General features: G+C 39.2%; 1 protein-coding gene across 7 annotated transcripts in view; it reads left to right on the top strand.

Annotated features, from left to right (window-relative positions):
- Nucleotides 1-12,906, top strand: part of CKAP5 (cytoskeleton associated protein 5) — a 49,951-nt gene that overhangs the window by 5,016 nt on the left and 32,029 nt on the right. For 6 of the 7 annotated variants that reach the window (XM_080594646.1, XM_080594641.1, XM_080594647.1 and 3 more), the window contains 8 exons: nucleotides 3,403-3,495; nucleotides 4,069-4,262; nucleotides 5,452-5,658; nucleotides 7,773-7,944; nucleotides 8,874-9,006; nucleotides 9,305-9,408; nucleotides 9,826-9,939; nucleotides 10,164-10,268. In XM_080594646.1, coding sequence (XP_080450772.1) covers nucleotides 3,439-3,495; nucleotides 4,069-4,262; nucleotides 5,452-5,658; nucleotides 7,773-7,944; nucleotides 8,874-9,006; nucleotides 9,305-9,408; nucleotides 9,826-9,939; nucleotides 10,164-10,268 — 1,086 coding nt within the window. In that variant the 5' untranslated portion in view covers nucleotides 3,403-3,438. Of the gene's footprint in view, nucleotides 1-2,331; nucleotides 2,356-3,402; nucleotides 3,496-4,068; nucleotides 4,263-5,451; nucleotides 5,659-7,772; nucleotides 7,945-8,873; nucleotides 9,007-9,304; nucleotides 9,409-9,825; nucleotides 9,940-10,163; nucleotides 10,269-12,906 lie in introns of those variants that run through there. The other variant, XM_080594644.1, reaches the window with a different exon arrangement.

Below are 12,906 nucleotides of genomic sequence, written 5' to 3'. Positions count from 1 at the left end.
CCCTAGTTTGCCAATGGCTTTTTATGGAAAAATGGTCTGGAAGCTGAAGCTTCATGATACTATATAGTGAACCGGTAATAAACATGTGCTTCAAAATACAACATATCAGAATGTTTACATCCAGAGGCTTTGCTTTAGCAGTGTCCTGTAAGGTTGATGCTGTTCAGCCCTCAAAAATTGTAGCAGAGAAAGCATTTATTTAGAGGCCGAGTTGGGAACTTTTCAGATCAGTGCGTAGCTAAGCCAAAGATTCCTGCAGTGTCACTTTCCCATATTCTCCTAATGCGCTGATGAATTTGTTTCCTACGCTTACATCCAGTGGGCAGTTTTTACTTTCACATTTGAATTTCTTGCATTTGTGCTGCCTTAAATATTTTCTGCTCTTGCTGCTTTTATATTGTCTCCCTTTAAAAGATACCCTGTTCTTTCCTTGTTGGTCTTCATTTTCTTACTGCTCCGTAGCGTAAGAGTTTGCCCTGCCAAGAACTGTCAGGGAAGATTTGTTGTTCCTCTCCGTTGCAGCTTGCTCAGCTGACTTGCTTTTGTAAATGTTCTGTTGACCACGTTAATAACAGGCCTCTCTCACAAAACTTATTTTGATGGTTCAGTCACTTCAGAGGTCCCGTTGACTGTATTCTACCAAAATGAGTGTTGTTACAGAAAGACTTAAATCTGTTACAAGGCTGTAAAATTGGTTGTGCTCACAAGAAAGCTATATAGGTCAAACGCTTCGTTGCTGCGAATTCACTGGTAGTAACGTAATGTAGCTGCATTATTGTAGAGTTGAAGCTACTTGCTATCTCGTGTTGAGAAGTGATGGAAGAAGCTTACATATCTTTGCAAAGAAACTTAAAAAAAAAAAACAAGTAGGATCATTTCTGAACATATGGGAACGAGTGATTTAATTGAAGGGAGAAACAACAGTCTCTTATTCTGGTAAAGGCAAGACACAGGCAGTGCAGGGTTTTGGGATTAGGGCAGGTGTGAACAGTGCTGAAGCTGGAGAGAAGTGATGTTTGAGGGAGCTCTCCCTCTGTGACTATGTTACATCCTGATAAACTGCCTGTTCCAAAGGGATTTGTAAGTTAGTGGAGAGGATGTATAATTGTATCGCTATTTTTAGATGCAGGATTCAGCGCAGAAGGCAACTTAACCCATTTTATAATTGAAGTAACAGTTGTAGATGTTGCAATTAAAAATAGTAGGGGAACTGACTTGACCAGACTGAAAAAAATGGGTGGGAATATATGCACTGTTTTACCCTCCCCATTCCCGCAAGGTGAGTACCTCATGATGTTGGGAAGGAAGTGCTAGGTCTTTTTCTCCTGGTTTCTGTAATGCATGACTAGGATATACAAGCCAGGGGTCAAACTTTGTAGCAGTGAACTATTGTCAGCGTGTAAAGGTTTAAAAAAAAAAAACTGTACTTGGAAATCTGTATCAGGCTTGCAATGGCCAAGGCTTTTTAGTGGAGCTGCTCCCGATTTAGCATTTGAACTGATCATAGGGTTGTAGCAAGGTATCACTAACCTGCACTAAGAGTTTCCCTGGTGGAACAGGTCTCTGGAGAGAAAACTGCTCCTTTGCACTGCTGAGGTGGGGAGTTCGTGTTGCTGACAGGTTTCCAAGCAAACAGGGTGTAAATGAGGGTTTGTTGTGGTACCGCTGTCAAAACTTTGTATTCTGGTGTTTGAGCTGCTGGCAGGTATGTTAGTGCCTTATTCCTTTTCCTGTTTTACCTGAGAGTACCTCTTGTCCTTGTGTTGGTTTCTTATGCTTTCATCAACAAAAGGATACAGACAGGGAATGGCTTGAATACTACCTCCAAGTTCCTGAGTGAGATTGAAAACTACTTAACTCCTTACCCTTGACAAGAATAAATGGAGTGCATTTAGTGTGTGTGAGCCTGGGAGAGAGCGCTCTATCTATTTGTGATTTGCATCCGCACTTAGGAAGTGCCCCCATTTTTTCTGTACTGGTACGTTAAGTTAAAGGTGTTCCTGATGCAAATGCAGCTTATACCAGCAAAGCCATGTCTCTCCCGATGTTGCTTGGCTGCAAGGCTAACTTAACGGATTAAAAAAGGGGAGTCTGCTCCTGTAACTGCATTCGCATCAGGGCATTCCCGCGTCCTTGACTAGATGAGCTATTTGAAAAGTGTTTTTTAACGTGAATGCAGCTTCATTTTTTGCTGTGGAGTATTGCTAGCCTCGTTTCCTATTGCGTTAGCTGTATGTGAGTGTTGTGTGGCTGACAGATGGCTTTGCAGGACTTGCTTATATTAACTTACACTGATGAAATTCTGCTCCTTGTTCTAGGGCCTATTTTGCTACGGAGAACCTCTGTGCGTACTTTGTAAGTGAAGCACTTTGTAGGTGAAGTATGCGGTTTCAGCTGGCATAGGCTGAATTTACATTAGGAGTATTCTGCTAGTGAAGGTATTTATATACCAGTAGAGTTGAGTTATTGAATATAGTGGCCACCAGTTTTTGGAGTCTTGCTCTTTTTTTCCTGTGGATTTGAATTGGTGTACCAGAATGTGTTATTCCTACCCTGGTTTGATTTCATTCGTTTGTATAAATAGTGCTGTGAGTCTTCTCATTGCTGCTGCTGTTTTCATTTTGCTCATTTTCTCTTCAAGCATATTCTCTGAGCGTTTGTATTAGTTGTACAACGTGTCTAAGATGGGCCTTAAGCCCGAGATCTCATCTCATACCCCTAATGGTCAGTATTCCTATTTTAATAAGGGGGGAAAAACATTTACAAACTTGAATGAGTAATGTTTTCAGCCTACAGAAAGTAAGAAACTGATCTCTTGTTGACAGTTGGCAATGCTGGTTATGTTAGAATTAGGACATAAGGGCATAGCTAGCAAAAAGGGGTTTTGTTCTTCTCTTGGGACTGTTCAGTTCAGATGTGCTGTTTGTAAAGTGGTTAAAATGGCTGTCCTCACACTAGCACCCGATTATTTTTTCAACACTGATTCATGCCACCTGTTGCAGAAAGCACATGTCAGTAAGAGTCAGTTTTCTGGTGTTGATGGGTAGTCATTTCTTTTCAGCTCCTTCATTGTAGTACATTATTTCTCAAGCTTAGACAAGGCTATATTCTGCATGCTTTATCTCAGTTTACTAAAACTTTCACAGATTGAGATTTTTAATATCTGAAATACTGCTAAGTGCACTGCTCTTTAATCTTCAGTGACTTCTGGTAGCCTTGCAGGGTGAACAGAGTAGTGGTCTAGTCTTAGTACATACCTAAACACAATTACAAGCTTGGGAGCATGGGTTTCACGTTGGCTGTAAGATTTGATCCAGAACAGTCTTTTTTTCTTTCCTCAACTGTGTTGCAGGTAACGCCTCGTGTATTTTTCTGTGTTCTAACTTGTCTCTGTCTCCGCAGGAATTAGTGTAATTATAGAGAGAACCTGAATTAACAATGGGGGACGACAGTGAGTGGATGAAACTGCCCATTGACCAGAAATGTGAACATAAGGTAGGACACCTTCTCTTTGGGTTTGGCTTATGGTTTGTATATCTGTGTGTATATCTTATTTGGTTTGTATATCTATGCTGTGGTAAGTCAGTGGTATTCCCATACCTATTTGCACCAAAAATAGGTAATGTAGCTGCATAGCATGTGTATAACGGGTTTGAAACTGCACCAGTTCTGTTCAGCCTAGAGGTGGAATAACATCTATTAAGCAGAATTTAGTTGCATGATAATCTGTACGGCATAAGCTTGTGTGCTGAAAGATCAGCGTACTTGTTCATGTGGAGAGATTACTCATCTGTAGCTGAAACTATGGTTGGGATCACACCTACTCATTGGTGGTTGCTAGAGCTTATGAAGAGCAGTGGGGCGTACTGGCATCTCTCTATCCAGATCGTAGTTGACAGGAAAACAGTATTTTGTCCTGTTGCATGTTATTCATGTAGTCATTGAAGATAAATCCGAAGGATGCCAGCTTACTGAGCACGCCTTCAACTATGATTGAAGTACTTAGCAAGACTGGTGAGTTAAGGTTTGTGCTAGCACAATATTAAAGCACTTGACTTTTGCTTCCAGCTGTGGAAAGCCAGATTAAATGGCTATGAAGAAGCCCTTAAGCTCTTCCAGAAGATAGATGATGAGAAGAGTCCTGAATGGTCCAAGTATCTTGGGTTGATAAAGAAATTTGTGACAGACTCCAATGCAGTGGCTCAGTTGAAAGGACTGGAAGCAGCGCTTGCTTATGTTGAAAATGCTCATGTAGCCGGGAAGTAAGTAGCCTTTCCTTGCTATCAATAGGCTGTTAGGAGTTTAATGTGCATCTCTGAGAGTCTGCAGATGAATTTTACGGTGGCTGTGAATAACTCTGGTATTTACTGTTGAGAGCAGGATTAGCTTTCAGATCTAGAAAACTTGCTGAATGGCAGGCTTTTCTTGTAGATGGTCTCCATGTGCATGTTAATGTGTCAGAAGTTGCTTACATAATGCCATGTGATAACAATGTTCAAAGAAACTGTTCAAGAGTAATAAAGATTTCTGAAGTGGCAGAGGATCAGTAAGTTGGTGATATGGATGTTGCGAATTGGAATCCCTGTTCTTTTTTTTTTTTTAAAGTCTGTGTGTACAGGGAGGCTTTTTCCTGAGTGATATTCCTATAATTCAACCATCATGTTTATGTGGTGTTGCATCTAGCTTAACCGATCTGAATCTGCATAGCGGCCAATTTCTTCACAGGATGTTTGGGGGTTGGACCCGATGATCTCTCGAGGTCCCTTCCAACCCTTACAATTCTGTGATTCTGTGATTAGTATTTCATGGCTGTCTAGCCCCATGAAATAGCCTGTGCTCCTGGGGGGGTGAAATAAAAACTCCTATTGCACCTGATCAGTGTTTTGGTCCGCTGGCTTTAAGTGACCTGATAAAATGAATAAAAATGTTTTTAACAAATTCACAAATCCGAACCTTACTTCAAAAATCTAACAGCTTTTTGAAGCCCCTTAACTTACAAGTGGTGTAAATGAAATTATTTCATTACAGAGCGTATTGGAAGCTTTGAAATAATCCCAACAAATTAATTTCTATTTATTCTCAGTGCGGTATATTAACAGTAATATGTGCAATTCCAGGAGATAACACTTAGTTAAGGACCAGAACTAATGTGTATTAATAAATATGCTTTTGAGAAAATGTCTTGTATGCGCTGTTTGGTGTAGCCTACTATTAGGAACACGCAGAATAGCACTCAGTCTGCGGGAGTTCTCTTGATTAAATGCGAGGTTAAAATCAACTCTTACAGAAGGTTATTACCTTTGAAGTTAGCTTAGAATTTAGTCGCTATTGTATGAGGACCTACTGAGTTCTAATACATATTTCTGATGTGTGTGCTCTTGTCTATGGATAACAATGAAAGACACCCGATTCACTTAAACATTCTAAAAGTAACATTCTCCCTTCTTTCAGGACAACAGGAGAAGTAGCTTCTGGAGTTGTAAATAAAGTGTTCAATCAGCCAAAAGCCAGAGCGAAGGAGCTGGGTGTAGATATATGTCTAATGTATATAGAAATTGAGAAAGGGGAGGCAGTACAAGAAGAGTTACTAAAGGGTCTGGATAACAAAAACCCGAAAATCATAGTAGCATGTATAGAGACACTGAGAAAAGCACTAAGGTAAGCTTTTAGTTTGGGGACTTTGTTTTGTGTGTTGGGGTTTTTGTGTGTGTGTGTTTTCTTCCCTTCACTCCAGTAGAATGTGGAGATGCTTTAGTGTTTTTAGCAGGCTAAAAAGACTTGTTGAATAGGATGTATCTATACCGAACTGGTATTTTATGGCAACAACAGTTGTTAGAGCATCATGGGATTTGTTAGATGTGAGGGATCTCATTGTTGTACAAGCCTCATCAGGATCACTTTGGTTAACGGTAACTTTGCCAAACTTCCTTTTTTACAATGGACCTCTGAAAGAGAAGGGCAGGATTAGCATGTCTTGTTCCAGACAGTGCTGCTTCTCTTCTGAATTCTGAAAAACAGCAAAGGGAAAACTAAAATGTATTTGTTTTTATTTTTTAAAAAAGTCTTTCTCACTGATAGGAACCCCTTTGGCTACACTGTGTATTTTCAAAAGAGAAAGCTCACTACAACTTAAATGTGTTTTGAATCAGAACTGCGTCAGTTTCCACTGTCCATATAACAGTATCTTCACTGAAAAATAAAAGATGTTAATACTTACTGAAAAACAAATTTAATTAAGATTGGGTAGCTGGTTTCAAGATTAAAAGTGGAGCATCTTTGTTCACCTTCAAATGTATTTTCTGCTTTTGCAGATTGAGTGAAAAATACTGTTTTTAATCAAATTCTTATATGTTGTGTGTGTATGTACCCAATGGGTAATGAATTATTTAAAAAAGAAACAGATAATATTGGTATTAATGGTCAGAATGCCTTTTTTCTGAAAAAAATAGTTCATGTGAAAACACTAATATAGATTTTTTTTTTAATATGGTGCTTTTATTATGTTTGAGATGGCAAGATCAAATTAGTTGATGGAGCCTTATTAACTTACCTTCTCCTTTAAAGTTGGCTTGTGCTTTCATAGAGTTTCTGCACTGATAGCAAGATTTGTGTTGTATCTAGTTGGGAAGCTTGAGTACATACCTAGTTTAGCTTCTGGTGTTTTTTTATCTTGTGTTCAAGCTTCTGCTTTTCTTTTTGTGTTATATGAATTAGATAAGAACCGCATGAGAAGTTGGGGTGGCCTATTGTTGTATAGCCACTTTTCCTAATATGCCCTTTTCTTTTTTCTGTATAAAAAATTTGGGCCACTCATTTATTCTTAGTTCACATTTAATTTGCATTAATTCCAAGACCAGAGCCTGTTTTGCATGTTTTATTACCTCATCTTTCTAGCAGTAGAATTTTTAGAACTTAAGGATGCAAGTTTCAGTACTTGAGCAGACGTTTTTACTAGACTAGCTTTCTCATGAAAAATTTGGCTGAAAAGAAGCAGAAGAAAATGTGATTAGAAAGTTTAATTTAGAGTTCTCAAGGAAGAGAAATGGTTCTGAATCAATATTTTATTGCTTCTGAAGTGATCTAGATATGCTTTAAGAACCAAAGCAGCTTACTATAAGTATCAAAAGAAAACTTGTGTTTTCATTCAACAGTGATTGAAAAATGAAGTGTTGTGTGTTAAATCCAACAACATGTAGAATCTGCTGACAGGAGAGAGTGAGTGGCTGGGGAAAATTGTCCTTTCAGTAGCACGTATTTCAACACGTGTATTTTCTGTGAAGATGACCCAGGCTTACTATAATTATCTGATCCAACAAGTAGCAAAATGACTAATGCTTTTACTGCAGTTTGCCTCCAAGGATAGACAAAGGAGATTCTATTCTGATTTAAAAAAAAAAAAAAAGTAGGTCATACAAATTTCAGTCTAAGGACACTTTTTTCCCCTCTTCTGGCAAGGGAACAGATTTAGGCAGTGGATTGGAGTAAGTGCTTTGAAGTAATTTCAGAAGAGGCCTGATTTTGGTAATTCCAGTCTGGGTGTTGAGAGTAATTATGATAGGACAAATTTTTTAAATTGTGCAGCAACTGAATAGTGACACCGGGGGGGGGGGGGGGGGCAGGGGGAGGAGAAATGATTTGAGTAAATGATAGAATCCCTGTGTATGTACTAAATGCATGTCATAGATTGTGTTTTAAAAAATATCTTTTTGTGGCTGGCTCTCTCCTTGGTTTCTACTTGGGCTCTGATGCTATTCCATGTTTTAAACTTTCAGTGAATTTGGTTCAAAAATAATTTCACTGAAGCCAATCATCAAAGTATTGCCAAAACTATTTGAGTCTCGGGAAAAGGCTGTTCGAGATGAAGCCAAACTCCTTGCTGTGGAGATCTACCGTTGGATAAGGGATGCACTGAGACCTCCGTTGCAGAATATAAATTCTGTTCAGGTACGCAGAAGGTAGTATTGTATCCACACATTTGAGAAAACACTTCTACACATGCATATGCTCGCTCTCCCTGATCCAGTGGTGTTGGTCATCCTTAAAAATCAAAACTGGAAGTTTCATTAATGAGGCATTATTTTTAACTTTCTGTTTAGTACCTCTTTGTTTGAAAAGACAGGACAATGTTTTATTGTTGTTCGTACTGAAACCGAGGAGGAGATGTGGAAAAGTAAAACGTCTTGTCTTGGGGATGTAACCCAAGGGCAAGTAATTTCCTGTGTAAAAGACTCCTGCACTGAAAGTTTTCGGGTCCACGATTTTTCCGCTCAATTTTCTTGCGTGATTGCTGTACTTTGGGAAGTGGCATTGCATTATGATAGATAACTATGCTATTGGAGATGGGACAGTCCATTATTGGAAAACTTCTTCATAAATTATTAATGACTCTTTCTCTACTACCCACTTGTGTTAATTGTGTTCGGGTGGAAAGCAGTAACTTCCTGGAGCAAGGTATAATTTTTGTTTGTTTTTTAAACTGTCCCGTCAAATGTATCAGCATGTTATGTTTCATCTTCATTTTACTATCTGAGAATAGCATGGATATAACAAGAATCTTCCTCTGTGCTCAGCCATTCTTATTTTAAACCTTCTACGGAGGCTGCACAACATTCTGACTGTTCTACAGTTTGTTCTTATGCAAATGCTTTGCATTGATATTTTTGTTGATGATGCTGTGTTATGTGACTAACTCAAAAGCTTCTGAACAGTGAGTGTGAACAGCAAGTGACTTCGTTGGTGGCAGGAGAAAGAACTTAAAAGATAGCAACGTCTTGGACTTGAGATGGGAACATTCTGTTGCTTTCTGTGAAGGGTGTCTTGTCTGCGGTATGTACAAAACATCTCAGATATGATGATTCTTTTCCCTTTGGCAGCTAAAAGAACTGGAAGAAGAATGGGTCAAAGTGTCAGCAGCTGCTCCTAAGCAAACCAGGTTCCTGCGTTCCCAACAGGAGCTTAAAGCAAAATTTGAGCAGCAGCAGGCAGTTGGAGGCGATGGAGACGGAGGTAAATTACTGAACGCTTTTCAGCGTAATCTCAGTGCAGAGATTATCACTGATAGACTATTTGTTAACAAATACTTCAGACATAAAGGTTCCTTTATTCAAGCTGGTGCAAAACAAGTGGAATGCAGTACATCACAATAAAATGTGACTGGGGTAAGAACTTTATATGAGAGAGTATCTCTCATTTGAAACAGCAAAATCGCAACTGCTGATACTGTTTTTTAAATGAGCCTTAGGCAGTAGTGTAGTTGACACTTCACTTGTCACTATGCTTACATCTTTCTTGTTTCTGGTTGCAGGAGATGATGATGGGGAAGAGGTGGTACCACAAGTAGATGCATATGAGTTGCTTGAAGCTGTAGAAATTCTTTCCAAGCTTCCCAAAGACTTCTATGAGAAAATAGTAAGCAGAAACTTTAATATTAATACTACCAGTTAATTCCATGGCACATGGAGCTAATGAATCTAAAGGTGGACTTGCATTTTGCAATGTAAACTATACTGCTACTTGAATGGATAGTAGCAGGCTAGTGTAAGCAAAACATAGACTATCATAGGTAAATATCAGGATTTTATTTTTTTGATTTTTTATTTTTACCAGCAAGAAAGCTGTAATTTTAAGGAGCTGAGGTACATCCTGGGAAAGTACTGTATTTCATGTTTCACTGCCGTTATTGATGTTAAGCTGTAGAGAAACTTCTTTTAACAAGTTTTGACTTTCTCAGAATAGAGTTAAGCTTTAAAGTCTATGGCTTTTGGTAAGTATGCTTCTCTAGAACTGTTTGCGTTTATAAATTAATGTAAGTGATTTGCTCTGCAGGAAGCGAAAAAGTGGCAGGAGAGGAAAGAAGCTCTAGAAGCTGTTGAACTGCTGGTGAAAAATCCCAAATTGGAATCAGGAGACTATGCAGACTTGGTGAAAGTTCTCAAAAAGGTAATAAATAAGACCCAGTGTGTACACATGGTTTAATATTTTTTAATAAAGCTTCTTTGTATTAAAGTTTAAAAGTTCTAATTGAGGTAATGCTCAGGAGTAGAAACTTCTTCAGTTATTTCCACCACTGTTACAACTTATCTGTAGCCATTAGCTGTATTAAGAAATCTTTCCAAGTCTATGAAACTTGGTTTTTCAACCTGTCATTGCTTTTTCCTCTCCAGGTTGTTGGAAAGGATACAAATGTTATGCTAGTTGCTTTGGCTGCCAAATGCCTTGCTGGACTAGCTACTGGCCTCCGAAAGAAATTTGGACAATATGCAGGACATGTAAGTAAGAGTATGTACTTTTTTCTGTTTTTCTTTGCTGGACACCAGGAAATATCGTGGCTTTATTTATCTATTTACTGTTTTGTTTGTCAAGGGCTGGTATTTATCAGAGAGATTGTGTACTGTTATAAATGCCTACCTACCCCTTGATGGAGCAAGAAGTGAAGTGCTTTCCAGGGTGTCTTGCAGCTTAAGGTTAAAAGGATCTTGTTTATTAACATTGAACAACATAAAGCTTATTGTTGCAGTGAATCTTGTTTACTATGACAACTGTGAATTCATCTGCCATGAGATGAACTTTATTTACAGTACCCCATCCTGGAGGTACACCCACAGAAATGCGTTTGTGGCTCACAGTGGAAAAAGAGCACTTCTGAGCCTGAATTCTACATAGCTGCTCCATCATGTATGGTTGGCTTTTTTTGGTTTATTTCTTGTTTTGTTGCCTGCTTTAAGTAGCCAAATTGAGACTTTTGGTACTAAAATGTTCTGGTGATCTAGATTAATTTCTTCTCTGGTCTCCTTTGCTACTCTTGTCTCATGACCAGCTAACATCAGGGGAACTTAACCAATCTTTGGAAATAAAGGGAGCTTTTAGTTGCTGTTATCTCACTTGTTTCTCAAGTTACTGTTGCTATCTTCTTTAAGTTAATCGGCTTTAATTTTATCTTCTGACAAGTCAAAGGGAGCTGGGGTTAGAGCTTGAGACCAAGAGAAGTGATGTGTCTGGCTGCTGTTAGCATTACCTTTTGTGAGGAGTTGTGAATGTTTCTGAAGCAGTGAGATTCAGTAACTGTAAGTCTCCTGAACTCTGAAGAAAAGTTTAGGCAAAGACAATTTCGTTCTGAAAGCTGTATGTAGTTGTAAGTCAGCCTTACATCTGTTTATGGTTGATCTGTATTTTAAAGGTTAACCCTCACAGCTATGGAGTTAATACTGGGGGGGGGGTGGGAAGGCTTCTAAAACAAGGGTATAACTCCATGCAAGTAGCCAAGCAAGCAGCATTGAGATGTAGATTATTTTTTTTAAGTACCACAATGACAGCTCTGAATTGCATCATCTCAGCACCTGTTTTACAAGTTGACTTGGTTTGTGTGCTGGACTGATTTACTGGTGTGCTAGATTTAGGCTTTTTCTGTGAGCAGGTTTTTTAAGTGTTGGGAAACAAAATTATTGCTAGAATTGTTGCTAGATGTAGTATAAATCCTACTAGTTAAATATAGGACTCTAATGTCCAACTCTGCAGGCTTTGAAACAAAGGAGCAATGAAATTAAGCACAGAACCATACCACTCGTTGTAGTTGAGTGCATGAGGACCTACTTCATCTCTGACTGCCTTTGAAGCCCTAGACTGATGTTTTTTCCCACACACAGACCACCTTTCCCTCCCTTCCCCCCCATCGCCACCTTCTTCTCTCTTTCCTTCCCTTACACATAGGATACAGCTTCTAACTTTCATGTTTTAAAAAAAAAAGTGCACCCTCTAGCTGTCAGCATTTCCTGAAACAGAAATTTAATGATTCAGTATCTCCTTCCTATGAGAAAGTTCTATGTAGGGTTTAGGGTCTTTTAGCTTCTTTACAGCAGCACTCATGAAGGTTTTTTATGGTGCTGTTATGTATTAGTTGAAGTTCTTGAAGTGCTAGAAGTCTGTGAACAGGGAATTGGCAAGTTTTGGCACTGCAAAGAATACCAGCTGAGCCTTGGTCACAAAATCATAGAAAGGTTTGGGTTGGAAGAGATCTAATTCCAACCCCTGTCATGGGCAGGGACACCTTCCACTAGACCAGGTTGATCAAAGCCCTATTTAACCTGGTCTTAAACATTTCCAGGGATGGGACATCCATAATTTCTCTGGGCCTCACCACCATCATAGTAAAGAGTTTCTTCCTGATATCGCATCTAAGCCTACCCTTTTTTTAGTTTAAATCCATTACCCCTTATCCTATCACTACACTCCCTGGCAAAGAGTCTCTCCCCAGCTTTCCTGTAGGCCCCCTTTAGGTACTGGAAGGCTGCAATGACATCTCCCAGAGCCTTCTCTTCTCCAGGCTGAACAACCCCCACTCCCTCAGCCTGTCTTCACAGGAGATACGCTCCAGCCCCTTGATCTTCTTCATGGTCCTCCTCCAGTCTCGTTCTAGTACGCCCATGATATGTTTGGTCACTGTGTCACAGTGGGTTGAGATCTCATGGTCCAATTTTGAGTAGGAAGTGATAGCTGTGGAAAACCTATTTTGTATCATCTAAGAGCTTATAACCTCTATGGAATCAGCTTCTAAACTATCAACTGTTACGTTTACAAAATCTTTGAAGTAGCTTGCTTTCCACAGTTAAAAGCTCTGCATGTCTGTAGTTTAATGATACAAGTTCTTGTTACAGTACCAACTGTGTAGGTTATAGAGACCATAGTTAAGTGGAGCTGCTTGTATTACTGGCACGTGAGTGTGCCAGCTGATTTCTTTCAGCACTGGCTGACTGAGCAGCTATATTGAGTATAAATTGCTGTGAAATTCCTGCACGACATGGTTTAGTGACAGGTATGTTTCATCAAGTTGATGCATCCAAAAATACCACTGCAGGCAGGATGCAGGTGTATTGCTCTAGGAAAGATTCAGGCTTTAGAACGTAGCCTTGC

Source organism: Anser brachyrhynchus (genome assembly GCF_964034855.1).
Source record: "Anser brachyrhynchus genome assembly, chromosome: 5".
In the NCBI taxonomy this organism is placed as follows: domain Eukaryota; kingdom Metazoa; phylum Chordata; class Aves; order Anseriformes; family Anatidae; genus Anser; species Anser brachyrhynchus.
The sequence above is the reverse complement of the archived record's forward strand: the minus strand, read 5'-3'. Positions and strand labels throughout refer to the sequence as shown.